The sequence below is a fragment of the Cygnus olor genome, chromosome 2 (assembly GCF_009769625.2).
Source record: "Cygnus olor isolate bCygOlo1 chromosome 2, bCygOlo1.pri.v2, whole genome shotgun sequence".
Lineage (NCBI taxonomy): Eukaryota > Metazoa > Chordata > Aves > Anseriformes > Anatidae > Cygnus > Cygnus olor.
In genome coordinates, this window is record NC_049170.1 from 41,384,792 (window position 1) to 41,410,334 (window position 25,543).

At 34.8% G+C, this 25,543-nt stretch overlaps 1 protein-coding gene across 1 annotated transcript in view; it reads right to left on the reverse strand.

Moving 5' to 3' along the window:
* TOP2B (DNA topoisomerase II beta) overlaps nt 1–25,543 on the reverse strand; it is a 64,539-nt gene that overhangs the window by 12,764 nt on the left and 26,232 nt on the right. Inside the window, exons 7-23 of the mRNA XM_040550264.1 lie at nt 25,136–25,348; nt 24,881–25,054; nt 17,023–17,124; nt 16,785–16,922; nt 15,470–15,608; nt 12,719–12,876; nt 11,851–11,976; nt 10,827–10,937; nt 10,636–10,741; nt 10,319–10,428; nt 7,108–7,200; nt 6,896–7,010; nt 4,835–4,956; nt 3,820–3,968; nt 2,427–2,658; nt 785–919; nt 99–299 (exon numbers count right to left, since the gene is read on the reverse strand). Coding sequence (XP_040406198.1) covers nt 99–299; nt 785–919; nt 2,427–2,658; nt 3,820–3,968; nt 4,835–4,956; nt 6,896–7,010; nt 7,108–7,200; nt 10,319–10,428; nt 10,636–10,741; nt 10,827–10,937; nt 11,851–11,976; nt 12,719–12,876; nt 15,470–15,608; nt 16,785–16,922; nt 17,023–17,124; nt 24,881–25,054; nt 25,136–25,348 — 2,424 coding nt within the window. The remainder of the gene's footprint in view (nt 1–98; nt 300–784; nt 920–2,426; nt 2,659–3,819; nt 3,969–4,834; nt 4,957–6,895; nt 7,011–7,107; nt 7,201–10,318; nt 10,429–10,635; nt 10,742–10,826; nt 10,938–11,850; nt 11,977–12,718; nt 12,877–15,469; nt 15,609–16,784; nt 16,923–17,022; nt 17,125–24,880; nt 25,055–25,135; nt 25,349–25,543) is intronic.

Consider the following 25,543-nt stretch of genomic DNA (forward strand, 5'->3'; position numbering starts at 1 on the left):
TCAGGCACAGAATTGATCTAGTGCCAAAACCACTACAAAAAACATTCGAGTTTACAAGCAACTGTAAGGATTCTGATAGCTAAACATAAAAAAGTTACCATAGAATTACAAGTAAGACTTGTTTGAAGCTTAAAAACTTTGTGCAATCCAGCAGCCTCTGCCTGTGCAAGTTTTTCTTCTGTCATCTTTACAACAAATTTCACAGTTGTGTCAGTGTGGTATTCCTTATAGTCAGAAATTAATGCTGGAGTTTTTTCAGTTCCGTTCAACATGGGTTCTAGAACTTGTTCTTTGTACACCTATTTAAAAAAAAAAAAAAAAAAAAGCCAAAAACTGAAACAGTTCTTAAAATTCATAATTCCTTAAACCAACCTAACAATCAACCTAAGATTTCAACTCCTTGTGTATCACATCTGATACCAGTGATAATTTACAGAAGCAGTATAATCTGCGAAATGAAGGCTAGAACTAGCAAAAAACCTAAGAGGCATCCAAGAAGGACAGGCAAGTCTACTCAAAAGAGAAATATATATTAATATATTAATATGAATATATTAACTCAGCAGGAGAAGCAGATATTGCTGTAGTATGGACAGTAGAAGGCACAAGTAAAAAAAACCATCTTCCACAAAGGCACAGAAAAGAATGAAACTATGTTTCCTTCCATGTATGTATAATGATCAAAAGTGATAGAAAAAAGTCATCTATGTAGGATTACATAATTTAACACAAAGCCTGTTGTTGGTTTTGGTTTTTTATGTAAGTGTATTTCACTGCTACTAACCTGGGTCCATGTTCTTACAGGAAGCTCTGTAATTTCTACTGTGTTCCTGTCCACCACAAATATTTCACCACTGACTACATACTGGTTTTGACCAAGTTCCTGAATGGTTCCTTTGAAGTTTTTGTAGTTTGGGAGCTGAAATTGCAAAACAAACAAACAAACAAACAAAAAACAGTGGAATGGTAAGAAATCTTACAAGAAGATGTTGAAAAAATATTTATTTCCCATACACCATACAGCTATCGCTTTATATTGCACTAATCCATCAACCAGCCTCTCATGCCTGTGAAAATCTTAAGTCATAGCAAAAATATTATGGAAAAAAAAAACAGAATACACACATGCAAGTGACAGAAACCAGTATCTTATAGTCCATAGAGTAGATACACAATTAAGAAGATGCAGCTGAATCCAGTAAGGTGGCTTTTCTTGTTGCTTGATTTTTTTTTTCTTTTTTTAATTTTTGGTTTTGTTGTTGTTGTAGTTTTGTTGTTGTTTGTTTCATTTTTACAGGAAACTGCAAGTGCAGCTAAGGCATGACAGAATTCAGATTAACACCGAAGTCTCACAATAGCTTTACATCAGCACTGAAAGAAGTGGAGAAGTGGTGTTACCTCCCCTAGCCATTTTCTCATTCATGTGCTGTTTGGCAAAGATAGTGGAACCCATCCAGTTTAAAAATTAACTAACAGGGTGGGGATTTTTTTTTTTTAACTGAATTGATTCCCTTATCCAGCTTACCATGCAGCCACAAACACATACCAGCATACAGAAAGGAGCTAGATGGAGGCAGAACTGCCTCTTTCAACCACAGTGAAGCTTCAATTGACTGTGAGACTACACAGAAGGCCTAGGAGTCCTAAAGGAAGGGCAATGGATCGCATTAATTTAAAAAAATCGAATTATTATTCCTAAGAATTTGCAAAAGGAAATTCACTATGTCATGAAAATTGACACTTGCTCAGAGGCAATGAACTGTGATCTAAGTAGAGATGTTTCTGCTTCTATGACTTATTAAACACAAAGTACCAATATCCATTAGTTGTAAAGTAAAGGTTAAATAGCTTGTATTTCAGCTGTTGATTACAGAGATTCTGGGTTCACACAAGTATTCTTACTGTCCAAAGATTTTTTCAAGTATACACCACCTCCAAGAACTTCTTGTAAAGTTTTAACTAAAGGAGCAGAAGCTACTGCTGATTTTCTTGGAACAGTAACAATATCTTCTCCTATGCTTACAAATATGTAGAAGTACAATTCAAGCACAAGACAGAGGAAATGTTACATTTGGCTGAAGATAAGTAGTTGTACCTCAGAAAGGAAAGAGTGGCACAATTTTTTACTCTACTCCCATGCAGCATAACTACATGTAAGACTTGAAACTTCGAAGTCTTGCAGTCAACAGACCACAGGAAAAGTCCTCCAAAATAATTTGAAAAAAACAAATTGCACTTTTTTTGCTTCAAGGTGAATTTCCCCAGCCACATCCCAACAGTCAAGTAAAGCTCCTACTCAAAATTACTGGGACAATCCAAGCCAGATATTCCAATCATTTATAGAGTGATATGAACACATTTTCTGAGTATAAAATCAGGTTTGTTTAGCAAGCATATAAAATACTAGTATATACTATTATTTTTACCATAGGGTGGGGATCTAAGCCATCCAGCATTCGTCTGACATTGTTTACAATCTCTCTGGTATCATAGTTTGGAAGTTTGCAAGCCCATCCGGTACCAATTCCTTCAGCTCCATTTACTAAAACCATAGGAATGATGGGAATGTACCATTCAGGCTCTACGCGCTGGTTGTCATCATAGAGGAATTTAAGCAAGTTGTCATCCACTGATGGAAAAAGCAGCCTGGCTAAAGGGCTTTAAAAAAGGAAAAGAAGAAAACTGTTTAACTGGAGTCCTGTAAGTAAAGTGCATAATGCTTTAACAGTCAGGGGGTCCAGATATAATCTATTTGTATGTCTTCTTTTCTCTTTGCCTTTCTGAAGCTGAAAATACAACGTACATACCTCCTGAGGGAAAAAAAGTTCTTCTCAATGGAATAGTGTATTAATAACAGATACCAGCTTCCTTTCCAGTAATACATGTACACAATATACTAATAATTGATAACATTTAATATCAACAGAAATACCATTCTTTGAAGTATTCAGAATTCACACAGTTCAATGTGATAGTAGGTCACCCACCCAATAATAAAGCAACACAATATGCAAGTATTTGCAAAAGTTCATTGCCCAGGAGTTTCTGGAAAAAAAAAAAAAAAAAAAACTACAGTGGTGACTCCTTCTGCTCATGTAGGAAATTGTCCTGGGTGAACACAATTTCCAGCACCTCGTGTGAAAAGAGAATGTATAAAACTAGGCTGCTACACAAAGAACATATATGAAAAGGGGAATAAGTCCCGATACTTATGTATAAAGCTTACAATTAACAGGAAATTCTCACACTCTGCATGTTAAATTGAATTTCAAGGTATTATAATTTCAAGGCTGTGAAAAATCAGCACTTAAATAAGGTCTTCATTATTAACTATGTATGTGTAATTTAGCTTGTTATGAAGACACTCATCAGAAAGGAAAATAATCATTCTCAACTTGCAAAAAACTGTTGAGTTGAAGGACTCATCACCAGGTGGCAATACATTTTCCTTTGCAAAACTTAGTAGATTTCATATTGAACAGAGAAACTGAAAGGTGCTTCTATGACAAGTCACAATTTAAGATTGGCAATTGATCTAAGTGATCTACATTTTCAATCTCCCTACTTACAATTCAAAGTTTAATTCCTTAAAAGCTACAATTCCCACAAAACTCTAATGTATAAAAAATCTATGCAGAACAAACTAGGTGCAAAAACACTTACAGATGTAAGGCAGAATTTGAGCACATACATCCATCAAAATACTCCACTCCTCCCCCATTTCTCTCACACAAAAAACCCCTCTGCAATGTTGTGAAAGAATTAGTTTGATAACAAGGCTTTTCAGAAGTATGTATTTAGCTGTACATTTGTATTTACCTTAACATGGTGAAAATATAACGAGGGCTGGCAGCATCCTTTCCACCATGAAGCCTGGTACCAAACTGACCAATAGGTTGTAGAAGATTAACATTGTTACTTCCAACAAAGTTCTGAGCCAAGTTGACAATAGTCATCATTAAAGCTTGCTGCAAGAAAATACATATTCATAGTAATAAATGTGAGAAATAAACTCTTTCCTAATCAACTAGTAAGATATATTTTAAATGCCCAGGAATTGTGTGACTAACCTGACTTCAATTTCAAAAAAGTAGTCTACCTACAAAAGCAACATAGCAAACCTCTTACAGGAGCTACTGGCAAAACATAGTGCCTTCTCTTTTACAGCCACGTTGTCTCCCTGTCCTTAAATTCTATCCTTATGAAAACCCCGTAAGTTTCTCCATTGTCTCTAAAGCACTTCTCTGAAGGAATGAAAACAGCACAAATTGATTGCACTTACCTTCTCCTGCACAAACTACTACTCATTACTTTTAAAGGGAAAGAGGAAGGGATAAAGCGAGAGAATTAATTTTGCAGCTCTTGCTAATACTCCAGATAAACATAACAAAAAAGGAGATAGAATAATCTTTGTTCCAACACTGCATCAGGTTTTTGAAGAACAGTATCTCTTCTTCTTACCTTAAAAGACTCTATTTCTTGTTCAAGACAAAAAATTGCCCTAGTACATAGTTTCTGTAATTGAGAATCTGGAAGAAGTGTACCATGTAATTAGTTATCTACCGTTTCTCCACAATCCACAAACTACTAGGGATACCACTGTGCACAAAGACTTGGAAAGAATGGAAACACATTGTCTTATTAAGCTAAACACTGATTAAGTTCAAATAACTTAAATACTAATTAAGTTACTAATTTAAGTTCAAATTCTTTAAAAGTAAATCTGTGATTTGTAGATTCACTCCAAAGGTTTGCAATTTTAATACAATAAACATTTCCATAGTATTTTACATAGGTTATAAATTCTCACAACTTTTCTATTCTTCATACTCACCTCCCCATGGTGATAAGCTGACATTTCGGCAACAGAACCAGCCAGCTGAGCAACCTTTACTTCACGTTTATCATTTCTCTTAAAGCAAGTGAACAACACTTTGCGCTGCCCTGGTTTTAAACCTATTAAGAATAATATCCCATTTTCAACACATACACAAGCACAGGTTTTTAAAAAATAATTTTTTGTCTTATTCTCATTTCTAATTTCTTGAAAGAAGCTTAAACTTTAAATGGAAATAAATACATACTGTAACACTAACAAAATAACAAATGAATATCTCAGTTCTTTTAAAATAAATGATTATCTAACAAAACTGAAAAAGTTACCAGAAAAGTGGAAACTCAACCCTTTTAGCCAGTCATTACTGTGCAGCATACAATATTGTTCTAATGAATATCCTAAATATACATCTGCAAATCAAGAGTTGTTTCTTTCCTTGGAACATATTTTTCCTTAGAATCAACACAAATACAGCAGTGACAACTGTAATTGTAGCTTGCACATATTTTAAAGCACTCTGAAATTTAACTTCTGTTAAGGTCTCAAATACTCATTAAAATTCAACAGAAAGATATGTTATCTATCTCCCTTTTATATCTTTTAAAGTTTTAAGATAGAGGCCAGACTCTTTGATCTTCTGATTTACTTTTACTGTTTAGGTACACTTAGAGAATACTTTAACTACAACATCTTTGTGGAAGGGATTGCATCATTTTTCTGCATATTATCTAGAACTGCTAACTAAAATATGCTTATTGATCTATTCAGTGTTTTAACTCACACTACTGAACTATACTACAGTATTGCTAGACATTACCATTACTAACCTGGGTCAAACATAAGAGCAAAAATTGATAAAAAGACATGACTCCAATCTCCATTTCATTTAAATACATAAAATTCAATTTTCTTTATAATGGGCCTGCATCATGTTTTCATAGCAAAGATCTATTTAGAGGAACAGACCTAGAGAATTTCCTTTACACAGGAGAATCACCAAGAAATAAGAAAGTTGTAACTGAAAAGATGGTCAAAGCGTTCTTCCTCTTCATATTTTTTGAGATTTTTTGCCAACAGACTAGCTTGTTATATATCACCTATGATACTGAAGAACAGAAACCACTGCTCAGGTACTACCTTCTGAGCAGTTCACAGACCCATGACCAGTAAGGAGAATTACAGCTAACGCTGACAGTGACTCATGGCAATTATATATATAATAATGTGTAATGTAGATATATAGATATATATAAACACACAGTTAATATTACATTATGTATACATGTTATTTATGTGGTTTTGCAGTATAGTATGTGTACATATTATACATATAAAGGTTCCTTTCTCATTTTCTTACATTTCTGTACAAACTTGCTGCATGAATATTTTGGTGTGGGTCTGTAGTGTCAAGAAGGCTGACCACCTCTGCTATAAAAAGTGTATTGGAAAGTGGGGAGAAATGCTTTTTTTTGTTTGCTTACAAAACCCCAAGAACATTTTTTCATGTCTTAGTAAGTATATGTATATTTACAACATAGGCAGAAATTTCTGTTCACGATGTCTGGAGACAGCTTTACAAATGAAGCACATAGTGTGTAGTGTGAGCTGCTTCTTTTCATGCTCATGCTATTGCAAGGGGAGAGTTGGCAAATCTGACTGACAGAACCCTAGCAAAATTACAGGAAGGGTCATTAACCACTAAAACAATGCTTGTGGTATACAACTGAAGGAAGAAAACTCACCATCTACGCTCAGCTGCCAACTTGAATTGCAATTATTATAAGCACTTAAAAGACTTGTTTACTCTGACTGTTTAACTAGAAACAAAGCACTTGTACAGTCCCAGGGAAGAGGTCTGGTTAAGCTAAAAGGCTGCAAAGCATCAGCTTAAGCTTCCATACAGAAGAAACATTGCAACTTCTTAGCATACGAATGCTAAACAAAAATATAGAAGTCTTCTATTCCCCATCTGAATACACTGACTTCCAAAATAAATCACAGGTTTAAAAAACAATAAAAATGAATGTTCCAACAAATCATAATGAATTATCAGCTTACCATCAACAAGGGAAGGAATAGATCTCTCATTGTCTGAATTGGAGAAAAGGATCAACTCCTTGTTAATGAAGTCATTGTAAGTCAAATGTTTTGTTGCTGTACCATATAAAAATTGCTGGAAAAAAAACCCACATACATTATTCATTTAATACAAAAACTACAGTATGTTTAAATCTCATCCACCAGATTTATTACCATTATTTAGAACTCACCTCAGGAAGACCATGTAGCCGACGCTGCCGCCTGTCCTCCATGAAGTTTGTTAACCATTCTTTTCGGTCATCAATCTTCTTTTTACTGAAGGCCTGAAAAAAATCAGGTTCACTACAGTAACAGCATATACATGTTTGTGTAAATATATATGTTACTTTAGTCACAATTTGATATGTACTGCACTATCTGATTAAGTATTCAATAATATTTATTTGGACAAAATAAACCATGTAATTAATGCTTATGTTTAAGCAGCAATACTGGTTCATGGCCTATTGGACATTGTTGCAGCAGGTTTTTCTAACTGACATCTCTCTCACTGATCACCATTTAAATTTATATTACTTCCTGAAATCTGTATGCAGTTAGAAAAATGTTATAATTCTTATTCCTCTCTTCACAGCAGAGTTGTCCTTTGTTTAAAGCTGTTGTGATCTTTCCATAAATAATTCTAAGGTTGGGTTCATCATTTAATTTGTCATCAAGAAAATTAACCAAAGGTATTATAAAATATACTCCACTCCTCTTGTCCTCTCCATGCCCTGTTTGCTCTATCAACCACACATCAATAATTTATAGCTATTCCTGAGTGACTGGCTCTGGTCCTCAAAGAAAATTGACAGCCTGAAAAAACTGACATTTTATGAAAAGACTAAACGAGAGTTTAGGCCAGCTGACTGAGGGCCTTAGTCTCTATGAATACAAGACGTCACTTTAAAGCAACAACTTATCACTACAAAATGACACAGGAATGCTCTGTCTGTCCTGTTACTGAAACAGTTTCCCTCCAGTTGAGTTTCTTCTCCAGAAGAAATAACAGTAGAATGCATAAAAAATGTGGCTTAAGCAAAATTTCAACTAATTTGGGAAAATTCAGTGAGTTGTTGAGGTACTACCTTTTTTATTACAGTGTAAAATACAGAGACTCCATCATGTTATGATTTCAACTACTCTTCTGCATAAGAGAACAGTCATCTCTGTCTTTTTTAAAGGACTCTGACTGGAGCACTCCAGAAGATCTCAATTAATAGCTTCATTTCCTTGGAGATCATGATATTTCACATTAAATAATAAAACCTAATTTTAACTTACTGAGAAGCAGACTAAGTGATATCACCCTGTTTGGCATCAGATTGACTACCTTTGTCAATAAAGCTCAACAATTTACAATGTCAGACCTCTGTAGGCTTAAGATTAGGCTCTTCTTAATTTTTAATTTAATTTTTTTTAATATTTTTAAACAATTTTAATTAGTCTTATTCTAATTCTTTTCCATGTATTTATACTTTTCCTAGACGACTGCAGCGACAAATGAACAAGAGCTGGATCAACATAAAAATTAGAATAAAAAGTTTCAATAAAAATTATTCTTGAATATTTATGTTCAAATAGAATGTCTTTTGTTTCCTTTCCTTTCTTCACTTAGAACTGCTATTCTAAGACTGCTAGACTTTGTAGCAAAAAGTTCTTCATAATGCTGAAGAATTTACTGTGTGAAATAATTATTGTTTTTCTTGATTAGAGCTATCTTGAGACCTGGTAGGCCCTACAATCTTTGACCCACTATGCCCAGCGGTGACCTTGAGGCTGGAATTATAACTGTCAGCAGAGAAGATGTGGACGGGAATACAGGTGGAACTTCTGTTAAGAGCTTCCTTGTGTAACAAATGACTAATTTCATCCATAACGGTCAGGATATAATTTTAGACAATAGTGAGTACCGGCCTTAACAGGTAATATGGCCTTAGACATCATTAAAATAAATACAGACCATCCTGTATGTAAACCATTCACTATTAACGGGCCAACTTTATACAGCCCTAGAATATCTTGTACAGTTATACGTAGGCTCTGAAAAACAGACTGAAGACACGGTGAAGGGTATGAACAACAAAATAGAAAGCAGAAGACTAGATCTTCCACAATAGCGTCTAAGTACTTGGTAATGGTACTGATGAGGCAGTCAGTGAAGAATGATCACAGAGCATAAAAAGAAAGGCAATAAAAAGAATTCTTAGTAGGAGCAGAATCTGCCTTTAGGGCTAAGCTTGACATCAACAGTGACATCAATCTGCTTGGCTGTAATTGCAACTGAACTCTTCTACCTTCCCTTGAACCGAAAGACCTTCTGTCTGGAACTCTTAAGAGAACTTACAAATTCTCCTTGAACAATAATCGTGGTGTATTTGCAGAAATAGAATACAGATTTTTGATCAGGTTGTTCAGGGCTTCTTCTCTCTTAATGGATATGCAAACGTACAGACACTTTTACTATCTAGATGAACACACTTTTCTTGGATGGGGAACCATATGCATGGATTATGTTTCAGTGCATCTTGGGCAGAAGTAAAATGAGAAGTACAAATAACTTCTGACACATCGTGTGTTTTTTTTCCTTCAAGAGAACAGGTACATACTGCTTACTAGCCTTTTATGTTAGTAAAAACACATCATTTTACTGGATCCACAGTATAATGAAAAAGTTATTATATAACTGTAAGGAGAGAGCTCATTTCTGAATATGTGCATTTTCCCATTTTTATTTTTCTCTCCTACCCCTTTTTCTCTCTAATAACACCTAAAACTGAAATAGTAAATTAACGTATATAGAAGGTGAAACACATCTTGAGAAAACAGTTCATTCTAGACACTCCATTCTTTCTCCTTCCTCAAGTTCTCTGTGAAACAAATAATTTCCTGGTGTACTGACTGTGTCTGTCAGTTCAAAACACCTGAACACAACTACCTACAAGATTTCAAATTCAAATGTGCAGGACATATCTGAATACACACGTGCCACACTGACATATCTTCAAAGAATAAATTATTATTATCTGATGTAATTTGCTCATAAACAAAAATCAGGTCCCTGAGTAGGTGCAAAACGCCATCGATTTGAGCTCTATTCCCTTACTCAGAATACTCTTTAGTGTGTTCTGTCTTTAAAAGCAACTTTGAATGTAGTGTTCCTTGATATCTACACCACACAAAATTGATCAGAGCTACTAAGCAGAACGTAGAATTAATTCTGTAGCACAGATAAGGCTCTTACTCCAAAATTTGAAACATTTTTCAAAAGCTTTTTTCTCTCCCCAAAGTATTTTTTATTCAGTCATGCCAAAAAAAACCTCACCTGCTAGGACTTCCTCACGTTCAGTGAACAACGGAAACTAAAAAGTATCATAGAGAATCCTTTTTATAAGTTCTTACCAGTGTAATGGCAGCATCATCTTCAGGACCAGCATATCGAAATAAGATCCGATGTCTTTCCATGTCAGCAAAATATTCTTTTGCTTCTTTAGCAGTGCTGGTACCCAAACCTGTATAACAAAACAAAACAGTTACTCCATATTTGGAATTTAAGTTTTAACATCTTACCCCTTGTATATAAGTTTTAACATTTTACCCCTTAAATAAAACCATTGCAGAAGATAGTATCATGAAATCAGCTATAAATAAAACTTTGTAACATCCATTTATTATTTATTTTTAGATCCACGAGGTTAACTTATTTGTTTTAAACAAACCTTTGTAGTACTTTATCTTCCATGCTTTATGATTTTCCATATGTTTCTTCCACTCATCAAATTCTGGAATACTATAGAATGAAAGTTCTTGCTTATTTTTGCTTGCCTTCAAAAAAAAAACAAAACAAAAATAATTAACTTTTCTGTTGTACCGTAAATAATAAATAAAATTGCATTAACAGAACCCATACCTTTACAATGGGAGTGATGAACTCCTCCAGAAAACCATGTTTCAACAGTGATGGCCAATTGTGATGAATAAAATTGATCAACAAGCCTTTTATGTGAGATCCATCCTGATCCTAAATCAGAACATGAGGCAATCTCGTAAAATGTCAGATCACACTAAGACAACAAAAAACCCACCCCCATCTCAACACCAAAACGAGAGTGGCAATGTATGAAAAAGTCTAGTTGCAAGGATAAACAGAATGCACTGGCCTGGATACATTAAAACCATGTTTGTTGACAGAAATCATAAAAGGGAACAGTTAGGTTTAATTTGGATTCTGAACTGAACCTGGGTGTCAAATAGCCATTTGTGAACAGCCCTATCCCAGAGCTAACAATGAGCTCTTCCAAACCACGTGCACAGGTGCAGGTCACAGGTTTATTTGCCTATGGCATGTTTTATCTGATGGACAGCTCTCCCAGACAACGTGGAGCTGAATCTCTGTGGAAGAAAGCCAAACCTGGCCCATTGGTTCTCATTGGTGCTAAAACGTTTGATAGTTTGATCTTTCCAGGAGAAACAAACAAACAAACCTTTACAATTATCTAAAGCATAGGCGACCTAGCCTTCTACAAATCAGAATAAACACACAATTCATGACAATACACAGAAATAATTGCCTTCATTCTAGTTTCTGCCAGACTAGCATCACTGCCTCATCTACTGTTCAATTCTGTACTTACTTTCAACAAATTTTTGAGCAATCAAAACATTCTTGTTCATACATATTTTTATTATTACTTTGGCTTCTCTGTTACAGTACAGCAAAGTTCTGTTGTTCATTTGGAGTAACCAAAATAATGTATAGACAAATTATTCCCATAAAGAAATCTCACACATTAGGGATTCCCTCTGAATACATCTATGTTTTCATAACATAGAGGTAGGTTATAATGCACAAAAATATAATCTACTGTAAGACCGCAGCAAAACACATTTTAAGAAGCCATGTATATACTAAAACTTGTGAATTTCAGACTAACCTGATCTGTCATGATCATAATTTTTCCATATCTCAAACTTTTTAGAGATTCTGGATCTTCATAGCTTTTCTTGTATTGTAGTCCAACTATTTTGATGATGTTGTTGATTTCTGCATTTTCCATGATCTGTATTAAAAAGTTATATTAGCAGTTAGTATAAAACACAGAAATTCAGAAATATCCCAATTTTTTTTTTAGGTGGGGTTTATAGCTACTTTTTCAATGCATCCCTACCTCAACTTTATAACCTCCTCATCCCTAAGCCCCCTGTAGCCTTCACACCTGCAAAAATTTCTTCTGTATGTGTAAATCCTCAAGACTATATCAGTGCTCCTCCACAGCCACAGCACTCTACAGAAGGATGGAAGATAACTAAAGGATATAACTAAAAGTCATCTCACAAAGCTGCCTTCTCTTTCCATCATTTCTACAGGCATCTGCAGCACTGCAATACTCTTATTGCAGTACACTTACTGCAATACTTTTACTAAAGACAAAGTATGGAGGGCAACAGAAGTAATGCAATGAGTAACAGTGATACTGCTTCGTGTTGGGAGTCAATGAAATTACATAATTTAGAGAATATAAAATTTTAATTTTTTAAGTGTTCATGTGAAGTGTTGGTATAAGTCATAGAAGAATCTTCTTGCATTTGTGAAAAAAATATATTTATCATCTCAGTACTTCACTCAATATTTCTAGCTTAGGATTTTACTACAGGCTTTAAGTAGGTGGTCCTTTACGAAACCCTAGTCACTTGATTTTCATGAAAAAATAAAAATGAAAATACTGTGATATACCCCTAGAAATCAAAAATAAGGAGGAGACATCTATCTGTTGGCTAAAAGGAATTGAGAAGACTACTTACCTGTTTATGAGAAGCTTCTCGAACATTAAGAATTTTGCCCCTGAGTGGGAATACTCCGTATCTGTCTCGACCAATAACACCTAAGCCAGAGACAGCTAAAGATTTGGCGGAGTCTCCTTCTGTTAAGATTAGCGTGCAGTCCAAGGAATGTTTGCCGCCTGTAGTTCAGGAAGAAGTAGAAGCAAGGCAAAAAAAAACAGAAAGCTTAGCTTTTCAACTCAAACAATAGGAATATGATAGAATCAGTCATGAATGCTCTTCCTAAACTCTATGTCAGATAATTTGAATAGGCTGAATTTCTACTTTTAGCGATGATCCTCCATACTACTAAAACTACACAATAGGAAGGAGTATCCTTGCCCTCAGCAACACGCTACAGATCACTACGTGGCAAAGAGCAAAATGGAATGCAGTGGCATGTCTTAGGTAGTGGTACCAACAAACCTGCACATACAAACAAAAAAAAACCAAAGCAACAAAAAAACACCCCAAAACAAATTGCTTCTGAACTTTTACCATTTCACAGACTATCTGGAAATTACTTAAACACATACATTATGCATATCTGAGTTATATGAGTGTGCTCAAAACTGGTATGACATGTATATTCTGTTTACCGCAACTGGAATAGTTGAATAGATATTTTAATTGATAAGCACTTTCAAAAAGGGAACCCACTCTCTTCGAAGGGTGCAAATGCTCATTAAGCACTTTTGCTATCTTATCAGTGCCAAATGGCAGGAAAGACTGCAAAGACTTTGAAGCTGGTTGGCTTTTATCTATTGTTAATAACAAAGTTTTGAAGATGACATTTAAAATAGGTACATTGATTTGCCTCACCTGGTATGTAGAAAACAATTTGCCTCTTCCTATTACACAGAACTTACATTCAGCATCTTTGGTCAACTAAGTCAGACATATAGCTTAACTGAATCTAAATCACACAGGTATTTCACACTGTCAAAAGGTATAGCTACAGTGCCATCAGGAAGGTGCAATCCAAATACCAAGAAAAATAAGTGTGTTGTTTTAGAATATATATGAGCCTTTTTTCCCAAATGAACTGCAGAAAACAAATCTGAACGTCATCCAGGTGCACCATCTTCTGGAATTATGTGATCATTAGTGATTAATTTCATGGAAGCACAATGTGCCTATTTGGTATTTTTCTGGACACGGCTCTAAAAAATAATGGAATTCAGGAGAAACTTCAAGCTTTCAGTCAGGTGGAGTCACCAACTAAAATTCATTAAGACAAGTTCTCAAGGGCAGAGCAACCAGCACATTCTCAGCAAAACTGAAGAAGTCAGTTCTCTGTACCATCCTCTGCCTTCCCTTTCTCAATGAAAGCAGCTTTTTATTGAGGTTATTATAGTATTAGCTTAGTTCTTTTGCACAATAACAAAAACTTCCTATGGATTTTCAAGAGCAAACAGGTGACCCCTATGGTACCTTCAGTCTTAAAAAGAAAGGACTGAAGAACTTTTAACTAAATATGTCACTTATAATCCTTCAACCTAAAACATTTCTGCCGGTATATACAGCACTTCAGAAAGTCAGGCTGAGTGTGAATACAACAACACACCTTGTTTACCAGCTGAATTTCTCTTGCCTTCCTGTGTGTCCACACCTGAATGTGAAATGCCTTGCATGTGAGATATCTGTTATGTATCCAGATCCACAGATCTTCAGTAAACTAATACCTGGGTAAGCCTTCCTGGGAGTTAAATAGTTTCTGCTCTGCATGTAAGAACATCCAGGCAGTAGAGAAACATCTGAGTAACAGCTATCCAAGTTCTGGGGTGCTTTTTGTTTGTTTTTGAGTTTTCTTTCAGTATTTTATCAGTTATCCAGTTCTTCAGATGTCATATTTTGCCTCAAAAGGATTAATTATGTGTCCTCTTAATAACAGTTTTGGTTGTGAAATTTGTATTCCTTTGACAGATGCATGTTTCTGTAAGTCTAGTAAGCAAACGATACTAAATGCCAACAGAACAAAATGTTAACCTTTTCCTGCAATCAAGTAAAAAGGAAACATTTTTTCCTTCAAATTCCTTCACCTATAACTATACCATTTTAAAGGCAAGAGAAGATAAACAGTCTTTAGCAGTCTTACATGTTATTACTCACTTAAAAGATTTCGTTGCAATTTCTGTATCTTTCATTAGGGTAAGGATGTATAAAAATCAACTAATATCAACATGTTGAAACTAATGCCATTTCAAGTTCTTCGGTCACATGTGCCCCTCAAATAATTCAATGACATTTGCTATTGGCACAAAGATTGCCAGCTGATCTTAATTCCTATCTATGCCATGAATCAAGCCAGCAGAGATTGCCAGTTTGCCCAAAATACCCAGACAGGAACCAAAGGCCATTTAAAGTCTCATGGAAATAAAGTCACTTGAATCATTCCCTCAGGTCTCCACCACCTCTTGAACAGAATACTGGTAGCACTACTTAGCAGGAAACTGCAATTAGAAAATGCATGCTCTTTCATTATGGAACTAGGCTGCTGCTTTTGTCCAGCTATCTTAATTCTCCAGCCTAGAGAGGATGGTATTCATAATATCAAACTCAACATCTTGCTTTAATTCTAGCACTAGGAAGTTTAGAAAATTTGTTTATAAAGCTATATGGGTTTTCATTAAAAAATAAACATAAGAATTAGAAAGAAAGTCAGGTTTAGAATGATGATCTCTGTGAAAATATCTGTGAAAAATTAAAGATATTAAAAGTAAGTGCTCTTACCAGCATCATTAGCATCATCCAGTTTTGGGATGCCCTTGATTTTACTGTGTTTCACCGATGAACATTTTTTGTTCAGCTGAGTCTGTGCCTTAAATTTGACCCAATTCAAAATACTCTCTATGATACCACAGTTAGAGGCCTGTAAGCAACAGATCAGAAGTGTGGATGAGAAAAATAAAACTTAACATGGCAGATTCTTATCTCTCAATTTTAAGCTACTGACCCTTTACATTTAAAAAAAATGCAACCTGTAAAAGGCCAAAGAATTAACACATACCTGTGTAGCACATCATGCACACAAAACTAAAGTACAACACTCTCACAGATTCTTTTGTCTACCTTGTATAACTGGTGGTAAGGAAAGAGAATACGTGGACCAAGATTTAATATGAGGATGTGTTATGTTGTGTGGTTGATGTGCTGAGACATTTTAGGTACTAAGCTCCTGCTTCCTGGACTTTGGCAGCAAAATTAATCTTATAGGATATAATATGGACATCTAAGGTTTCTTTGGAAATTCTGAAAATAATTGGAAGACCCAAATGCATTTAAAAATAAGACTCTATGTATCAACTATTATCACAACCACTTGAGAAACTGGTACATTTCAAGAAATACACCTGCAGCGAAGATAGCATATCCATATCTTCTAAGCAAAAACTGCTTTAGGTTTGAATTCACATTAAAAAACAAAACAACAACAAAACAACAAACAAAAAAAAGTGGAGCAAAACAATTGCAAACTTTGGCTTTTCATTATCCTTCGCAATACAGCACTCATCAATTAGACATTCTGCTGCACATTTAACATGTCTGAAGATCAACGTTCAAACTTCCAGGAAACCAGAAATACTGTAAACCAAACACATTGATAGAAATACAATGTATATAACAAATTCTGGAGAATAAACATGAGATTGTTATTTTTCCTGTAAGGCCTGTAAGAATGCCATTAGTAACACAAAACTAAAGGAATAAAATACGATACAAGCAGTTAAGTTTTGATGCCAAGAGTACTAGCAATAACACCATTCTCCTTACTACTACAGTCAAATTCATTTTACTAAAATAAATGCCAGAATCTGCAAAAAATGAAACTCACTTCTAAATCTGGGGCAACAATCAAAATACAGTCATTGCCTCCATTATTAAGGCCAGAGAATTAACAAAAGTTCCTCCATCTCATTTTCATAGTATGCTATTATTACTAGGGTACCATAATGCACCAATTAATCTTCAGCTACCTAACATGCACATACATAATCCAGTCTGTCAATTTCTGCTTCACTAAAAACAAGAAATAAGATTTACTTACCGCTTTAAAAAATTTCTCAGATAGCTGGCACTTGGACCCAAAACTTTTAGGCTGCAATGTCATGTTTTCTTTTGTCTGGGAATCAAAAGACGGGTTTTCAATCAAGCAGTTAACAAAAACCCATATATGATTCTTCACCTGTTGAAAACAAAGAAAGCAATTTACTTAACAAAATTACCATCTTCATCTTTAATAATATACATTTATATACATAGCATTTTTGTACAATGTCACTTGCCTGAAATGGTTTCACTGAAACTCCAGCTTTATTCTTCTTTTTCACCACTTCTATCAGTTTGCCCACAACTTGATCCACCACGTAATCAACATGCCTACCACCCTTGATGAAGAAAGAAAAAAAAACACAACACATTGAATTTTCTAATAGCTTTTAGTCTTATAAACAAGATTCAAATAAGGTTAGTTCCTGTAGTCATACAGCAGTCAAAGTTGGAAGTCAATGCTCATTAAGTTATAAGATAACAAAGAAAATTTGGTTTTACAGTTTCTCTTTTGTCATTCCGTCTTCACTCCGGCCACAGGGCAGTAACTTGTAGCTATGTAACCATGTTGCCACCTGTCTTGCAACAATTGAGCAGTCACCTGGACTTCCTTACAGCTACTGCCCAAATGCAGAAGGGGGAAAGAATGGCTTATAAGAAATTCCTTGCAACATTTCAGTGGAAAATGAAAGAAAGATGGGCGGAAAGACAGGCAGAAAGACAGCATAGGATTTTTTCCTCCACTGCACCACAACAGCTGAAAGTAAAACATTCACAGTGTCTGTCACAATTCCTCCCTTTATCCTTCGAAAAGTGGGACTCTCTGGTTATCCTTGCTTAATGCCTTTCCAGATATATTTCCAACTATTTCAACTAACACCATTACTGAGGAAAAAAAAAAAAAAAAAAAAAACAGCTTTTGGCTAAGGCAATGTATTCACCTCCTAGCTGTGAACCCTAGCATAATAGACCCTGAAGAAGAAATATTCACTTATATATTTAAACTTTGGAAGTGGTAAGTCAGAAAGGTTACCTTTTTGAATTCAGATATAACTATGGGATAAAAGGCTACTGGACACATACCTTCAAATACTAGTTGTTTTTGCTAATCTGGAATGTTTCATTTGTTATTGTTATTAATCATGATTATATCCACAGGCTCTAATCCCATTTCATACAAAACAATTACTTTTTCTTAACCTATGATATGAATCTTTCTAAGATGCATTTGCCACACTTTGTAGGATTTGTGTTGTGCATTTATTAATGTCAGTTGATGTTACTCAATTATGATATTGTTCCATTTTCTTTGTATTAAGAAAATGATTTCTAAATCCTATGAAATACAGATTAGCTTTGTTCGTTTAGGTAATGGACAGCTTTTCTGTGATTGTTTCTTAGTTGATAGAAGTCTGTACAGTTTCAGTCTTTACTTGTGATTCTGATTCATATTGCTTCTGAATTTTAGAATATACCCCATAATTGTTAGTTTTCTTTTACACGTGTAAATCCATAGCCATTGTTAGGATGTAACAGATCTCCAATAGGCCCTCTTTTTCCAGAAAGCTCATGTGAAATGCCTTTATTTTCCAAATGATTTCATCTCAAAATGATTTGTCTTCTAACAGTATGGTTTGGGTTCTTTCTGTAGCTGGTTTAAAGCTTAAGTCCAAAGTGAATTGTAGCTAGAGAAGCTGACAGAAGCCCTTGGGCACCTTCTGGAAGTGTCTGAATTGGAAGTGTGAGAGTGGAATAACATCTTACTTGTTCAAATGCTTAGTTCTTTCCTATTTAGACTGAATTTCATCAATAGTAGAAACATTTTCTAAACATTGAAACTAGTATGTATTTTCATCACCCTGCCCCATTGTGAAGCATGAGTTATATCTGACTTCAAAAAGTCTGTTACTTTCTGACACTGCTAATGATGAAAGAGGCAGGTCGTAATCAACCCAATAAATTTGTGCTAGCTATCACATTATAGCATAAACCAATTCAACACATTAATGCAACAAAAACCTAATCCAGCCACTGTATATATACAAAGAGTACAGAGAAGAAAGGGAATATGACCCCTTTTGATGACAGTAAACGGTTAGATTAGCTCTGCTGCTGATGGGACTACAGACTCAGTTGTTAAAAAAAAATAATAATAGTTCTCAGAAGTGGAAAACAGTTATTAGAAAAAACACCTAACATAGATAGGTTGAGGATGTATTATGTTGTCTTATCAATTTAGTTTCTCCCAGGTGCAATATATTGGGGATTTCCTCCCATTATTTTTAACCCAAGATAAATATTTGAAGCCAGTATCTGGAGAGCAAATAAAAAATCTTATGAGTACTTACTTTCTTTCATCTCCTACTACAAAGAAAAGGTCTATGTCTCTTATACAGAGATCAGAGCTCTTGGTCAAGCTTTACAACCTTGACAAAAATAAATATTTTACTATGACAAGACATATTCTGCTGAAATACTCTGAATTCCTTCCAAGCACACTTCAGAACTGACTTATACGGTGATCTAATTGAACCAAATGGACTGACTGATGCCAGTACAGAAAAACTGAGGTAATGAATGATCTGAAATTTGTAATAGAGGCACAAAGGAATCTTATGTAACTGTTCAGTAAGACACTAGCAGGAGACCTCAAGCTGATGAACAGAAACAGCTGTAAGGGAGTGCTTCAAAATGGTAAACATTTGACTAGAGTCTCAAGGGAGAGAACTAATTTCATCATGAGGCACGTTCTTTCAGAGAAGTTTGACTTTGAGGACAGGACCTCAAATCTTTTTAAGCAAACAAAAGTAAGTATATTCATATGATTTCCTTGAATGAAAAATGTTCAGATTAAAAGAAACATTGAAAATCATTGGAAAGGTAGAAAAACCTTCCACTGAAATAAGCAATAAAATGGGGAATGGAGAGGTGTGGTTTCATTGCTGCCTAGATTAGCTTTCTTTGGCTTTTCTTTGTATTCTGCAGCATTATCAAGTCTATTTTAAATTTCTCATCAATTGTACAGAATATGGGGTACAAAATAACAGCCGCTTTTACTTTTACTGATTCACCAAGAATCACAAAAGCAAACTCCTGCAGCAATTTTAACTTTTGCTCAATGAAGTTAAGGGGTGGCTAGTATTACTTGAGTTTTACTTCCAACTTCTGTAAAAAAGGAAGATATTTTGCTGACAGAGAACTAAATAGAAAAATAAATCCCCAAATTTTAAATAGTTTTGAAAAAAAATGGGGGTATTGAAGAAGTCAATATAACTAAAGTACAGGACAACTCAAACGACAGGTGGCAGAGGGCAGAAGATAAACTTCTTTGCTCCAGGTATTTGTATTTGAAGCTTGTTTACGGATTAAGTGGGTACATACAGAAAAATTTTCTAGCTTTAACGGTGAATTTGAAGTTTAAAATTAGTCTTTCAAGTTGCTTTAGGTTTTTAATTCATCTGTGCTTTAGCAAGTAAAATGCTTGGGTAGAAAGAACTTTGTCAGTTAAAAAATATGAATGTAGAAGTGACAGTAACTTAAATCACTTTAAAGTCTGAAGGAATACAACCCTTCAAAAACTAGACAGACTTTCTCCAAGCTGCACTGAGATGATGCTAGTTGATGACTGACTGAAATTTTCTTTGCCTATCAGCAAAACAATGTTCTGTACAAGAGCAGGAGACCCCACTCCTATTATTACTACACAAGCATATTCCACAAGCAGTTACCGATTTTCTAATCAGCTTGGTTTATTTCGCTTTTATAGGCTTAAGGGAAGAAATTTTAAAGTCACAATCTCAATGAGTTTAGAAAATTGCAATTTTGGAAGAAAATTTTACTTTCCACCTTGCAAAAGATACTACTGAAAAAGGCTGAAAGTCTTTAGACATCTCATGCTAGTTCTCCAAAATTTCATCAGGAATAAAAATACTTTAATTACAAGCCTACATAAACAGAAACCACTTTTTGACTTCTTTGAAAAAATTGTCAAACAAAGGAGCTAAAAACATGTATGTGAAACTATGTCCACAAAAGGAATAAGGCAGAACAGGGGAAACAAAAGGTATGTTTACATTTTTTTTTTTTTATCTGTTCAACTGCCTTCTTTTAAATTCATAGACAAAAGGGTATAAATAATGATAAAATGCTTAATTCTAGTGGCCTTCACAGAAAGTTCATAACACATGCACTAAAATCTATTATCTTACAACAAAGAATGGAGTGATACAGACATATCCTACACAGTTAAAACATATCTAACTCAGTACCCACTATTTTACTCAGAAGATCACATTCGCTTAACACTGATTAGTGTCTTATAAAAAAACAACAGAGTAAATAATGGTTCCTGTTGAGACTAACCTGCATTGTGGCAGGAAAAAAAAAAAAAAAAGAAAACTATCTATGAAGACATTCATCATGAGGTAACAAATAAAAAAAATCCATTCTTTAAAGCTATTTTAAAAACAGAACTGAAGAGAAAGAAAGCTTTTGATAGGTATGAGGAAGTATAAGATAGATAAGAAATAAGAAATGGAAGACATCAAAACCACGAAAAAACAGCAGGCAAACAGAGGAAAAGAAAGAACAAACAACTAGCAAACAAAAAATAAAAGCTAGCTCAAACCATTCTAAGACACAGTAGACATCTGAAAAAAATCAAAAAGGCATAAAGCGGCTGAACCAACAGGAGATAGCAGCTGTGTTCTCAACATCATGTAGAAAGAAGAGATGAAACGAAAAAAAAAGAGAGAGAAGGGAAAAAACAATGGCTTAAGATTGTTGATATTATTAACCATTACCAAACAAGCACTTGCACTTCAAAGAAACCATATACAGTTTCTGTCACTTTTCAAAACCACCTACTAAACAGCAACACAAACCACCAGTGTGAGTTAGAAGCTCCATACATACAAGTATTTTTTGATTCCAATGTCATTTCATTACACAAAAAAAAGTTTTTATTCATATCTGAATGACAGTTTCAGCATAGGGAGAGTTCAGTGAAAGCTGAAACATCGATATCCTGCCACTGAAAGAAAAATAAATCCATTTCCAAACAGCTACTACATGAAAATATCATATGGCATTTCAAAAACATTTCACATTTAAATGGCAATATTAAATGCATTATTTTCGCTCATCACATTACTAAAATCTTATGCTTACAGCAATATATCTGATTTCGGTATAACATTTTATATACAAGCAGATTAGGAAAGCCTAGTTTTAGCACTTCAAATATTTTGCTAAAACTAACAGCTGACATATCAAAAACTGGTTACTTACCAGTAATTCTTGTTCTTAGAAGATATTAGTTATTATAACAGTTCCCCATTCCTGTGTCCATTCTTAGTGTGTAGCATTGATTGAGGGATGTTCAGAGCTCAAAGTTGGGAACCTTTCAACCATCTCACCAGTAGGTGGCACATCTACCCACTATAGAAGCATAACAGCCTATAACTGCCCCAACTGTCAGTACATTTTAATACAAGACAGAAAAAGAAATATACCCTCTAAATCTAGAGGGCTGTTAATGATTATTAAGATTACTGTATTATGAAAAATAGAACTATAACTGCAAAGCCTTTTTTTCCCAGAAGGCACCCAATGGAATCCCCATCGTGCAAAATTCAGGATGCAAGGACATCTAATGAAACTATAGCGACTAAAATCTTCAAAGTGAAGCATAGACTAGCTCCAGTATACATTCTGTTAATATTGTCATCAACAGCCAACAGCCTCAAATAATTCTGAGGTAAGCTATATTTAGATTCTATGAACAGATAAATGTTTCATGGGCTGCTCCCTGCATCCAAGTCTAATATCTGGCACTGCACCTGTATCAGCTGATTTTTTTCTGCTAAAAGGATAAGTAGTATTACAATTAGCAGTGCTGCCATATTAAACATATCATTAGATTGATATGTTAATAACTGAACTTTTACTACAATTTCTACTACAGTTACTATTTGAAATTGAGAACTTGTGAAGACAATATTTAATCAGATTATATTCAAGTCTCAGTAAAAAGTTATCTGCACAACCGTAATAACTACAAACAGTTTCAGCCTCAGAGTCTCACGTCAAATTCTGTGGTAGTCTATTGTGGCAAAATTGTGAATACACAGGGACCTGACCACAGTAACGAAGTTACAAAAACAAAACAAGGGAGCTGTGCCTCAACATACTGCCTGAACTTCTACCCATCCCTCAAAAAAAAAATCCCCGTCAACCTAAAAAACTTGTTTGGAATTTAAAGCAAGTTTAAAAAACGTGGAAGGGAAGTTAGCACTGGGTGAAATTTATCCAGAAACAGAAATGAAAAGCTTTCAGCAAACAGTGATAAATAACCAAAAAACAGCTGAAATGAGCTCCTCACCTGTTAGCAGATAAGGGAACAGGCAGGTGACGCAGTTAGTTACTAGCCATTATGTCTCATCAGTGGGTAGTTGCACATCAATTGCTGGTGAGGTGGTTCACCGCCCGAACATTCCACATCCAGTCACACACATAAGGCATGGATTGGGAGAGCGGGAAAAACTAGAAATTACAACACTTACCTTTGAAGAATACACAGTACTTTTTCTATGAATTTTCTTAAAGAACATATAACAATGTGCATGTGTAACTGCATGATGGGTGAAAACCGATCCAAAGGAGTCGAATTGAGTAAGCTTTGAGTAAGCATTCATTTTCTCCAATACATTCTCTTATCCTGATACCAAACAATATTAAGTCTGTCTACATTGCCAGCATCTTCATAAAGGTATTATATACATCTTTAAGGTCATGTTATTTTTCTTCTTTATGTTGCATAAAGAGGCCTGAATTAAAACCAGGTTTTAACCTTTTAATTACCAGGTATGTTTGTATCCCTAGTTTTGGGAAGTATCAGATAAGCATTTGATTAAAATGCACGCTTAAAAAGTAAATATTCTACACTGAAATGAACTATCACCCTCACCACTGAACACTGGTTCACCTACACTGAAAAGAACACTGAAGGAAGTTATGTAGTAAAAACTCTATACTGTCAAAATACTGACTACGCATCACCTACCAGTGAGATTAACACTGGTATTTCTGGGCACCTGCCTAGACTAGGCACCCTATTTAGCGCAGCCACTGCACTTATGAACTGGTGCTTAAGAACCATTTGTGCTAACAGAATTTTCTTCTGTTTGACTCTTTCAGGTAAGATTTGAGCAAAGGGTGTTTTTTGAGTCAATACAAATTCTTATCTTTCTGAGAAACTCACGGTTAAGGTTCCCTACAAACAGTGCCATCACTAGAATTACTTGACTGGTGTTACATCACTCAGTCGGTGTAGTTCGTCAAAAGCAGAAATCCACAAAGATTTTCTTTCACCATGGTGGATCCCAGATACCTTAACTTGGGCCACACCAAACCAGAATAAATGAGTTATACCAATAAATTTCAGGTGATTGCCTTGGTGCCTGACTACCACAGCATCCAAGAAGCACAGACTTCTTTCTAGTTTAGTATGCTGAGCAGATTGCTTCTTCATTGTATCTTAAGATTCGTTATAATGCCATTTGCTACTTCTCTAGTTGCTAATAAGAACAGAGAACAACACAGAGATCCCTTATGTAGAAACAAGGATGAAAAAATAATATTTCAGGCCAGTTTTATACACCATAAAGCAATAAATGAAACACCATTTTTCACGAATACCAAAAGACTTGTTTCCTCTCCAAAACCTGTTACTAACTTCAAAGGGGTCTGTACAGTTTTTAATCTTAATCTTGGAATTGTTTTGTTACAATGCATTAAAAAGGAAGGGATAAAGTATTTTTACTAAGCAATAGTTCCATTCATTTTATCATTAATAAGTAACGCTCATGTAAGACATCGGTATCATTGATCATGATTACTAGCATTTTAAAATCTAGGGCATATTCAGAAATACTGATATGACTGTATTTTGAGTGCATTCAGTTGTTCTGCCACATCCTTTCATGCAAAGGATTATCCCTGCTATTTATTTTTAGTAACACATTTTTTTGAATGTCTGACTAGGCATAACCTTAGCATCTATTTTTATCATTTAATGTAACTATAACTACTCACCTTTGTGGTAGCTATACTATTTACAAAGCTGATTTGCTGAAATCCTTTTTCACTTAAAGTTAGGCACACATCCCATCGTTCATTCACAACTTCATGAATAACTTTGAGTGCAACTCCAGTTTCATCCAGCTTGTCCTTTACGTAAAGATCTACGTAACTGCGAAATCCATTTACCTATGAGTAACACAGGTAACAATTACTCTACTTCAGATTAAATACTCAGTCCACTTAAAATAATTTAAAAGAGGTTCTTACAGGTAACTTCTTCCCATTCAACATAACTTTGACTCCCTTGCATGACCCAGCCAAATCATATGCTCTTCTTGTCATCAGGGCCACAATATCCTTATCAAGTTTTTCCATTTTAAATTTAGATAGATCTGGTTGGAATGTAATGCATGTGTAGTCATCACCATCAAAATGTTTAATCTTGGGTTCAGAAGTCTTCATCATATTGTTCATCCAAGTCTTTGGAAACAAAACATTTAAAATATTAGTTTAAATACAAGACCTCCTCCTCCTGCTTTGTTCCATTTTCCAGCTATACTAGGACTGCAAAAGCTACACAACAAAAAGCTCACAGACTTCTTTTACAAGTTTCCTCTGGTAAAATGCTATGTATAAAATTAATTGCTTTACCAAGATTTGCACAAGTATCAGTGA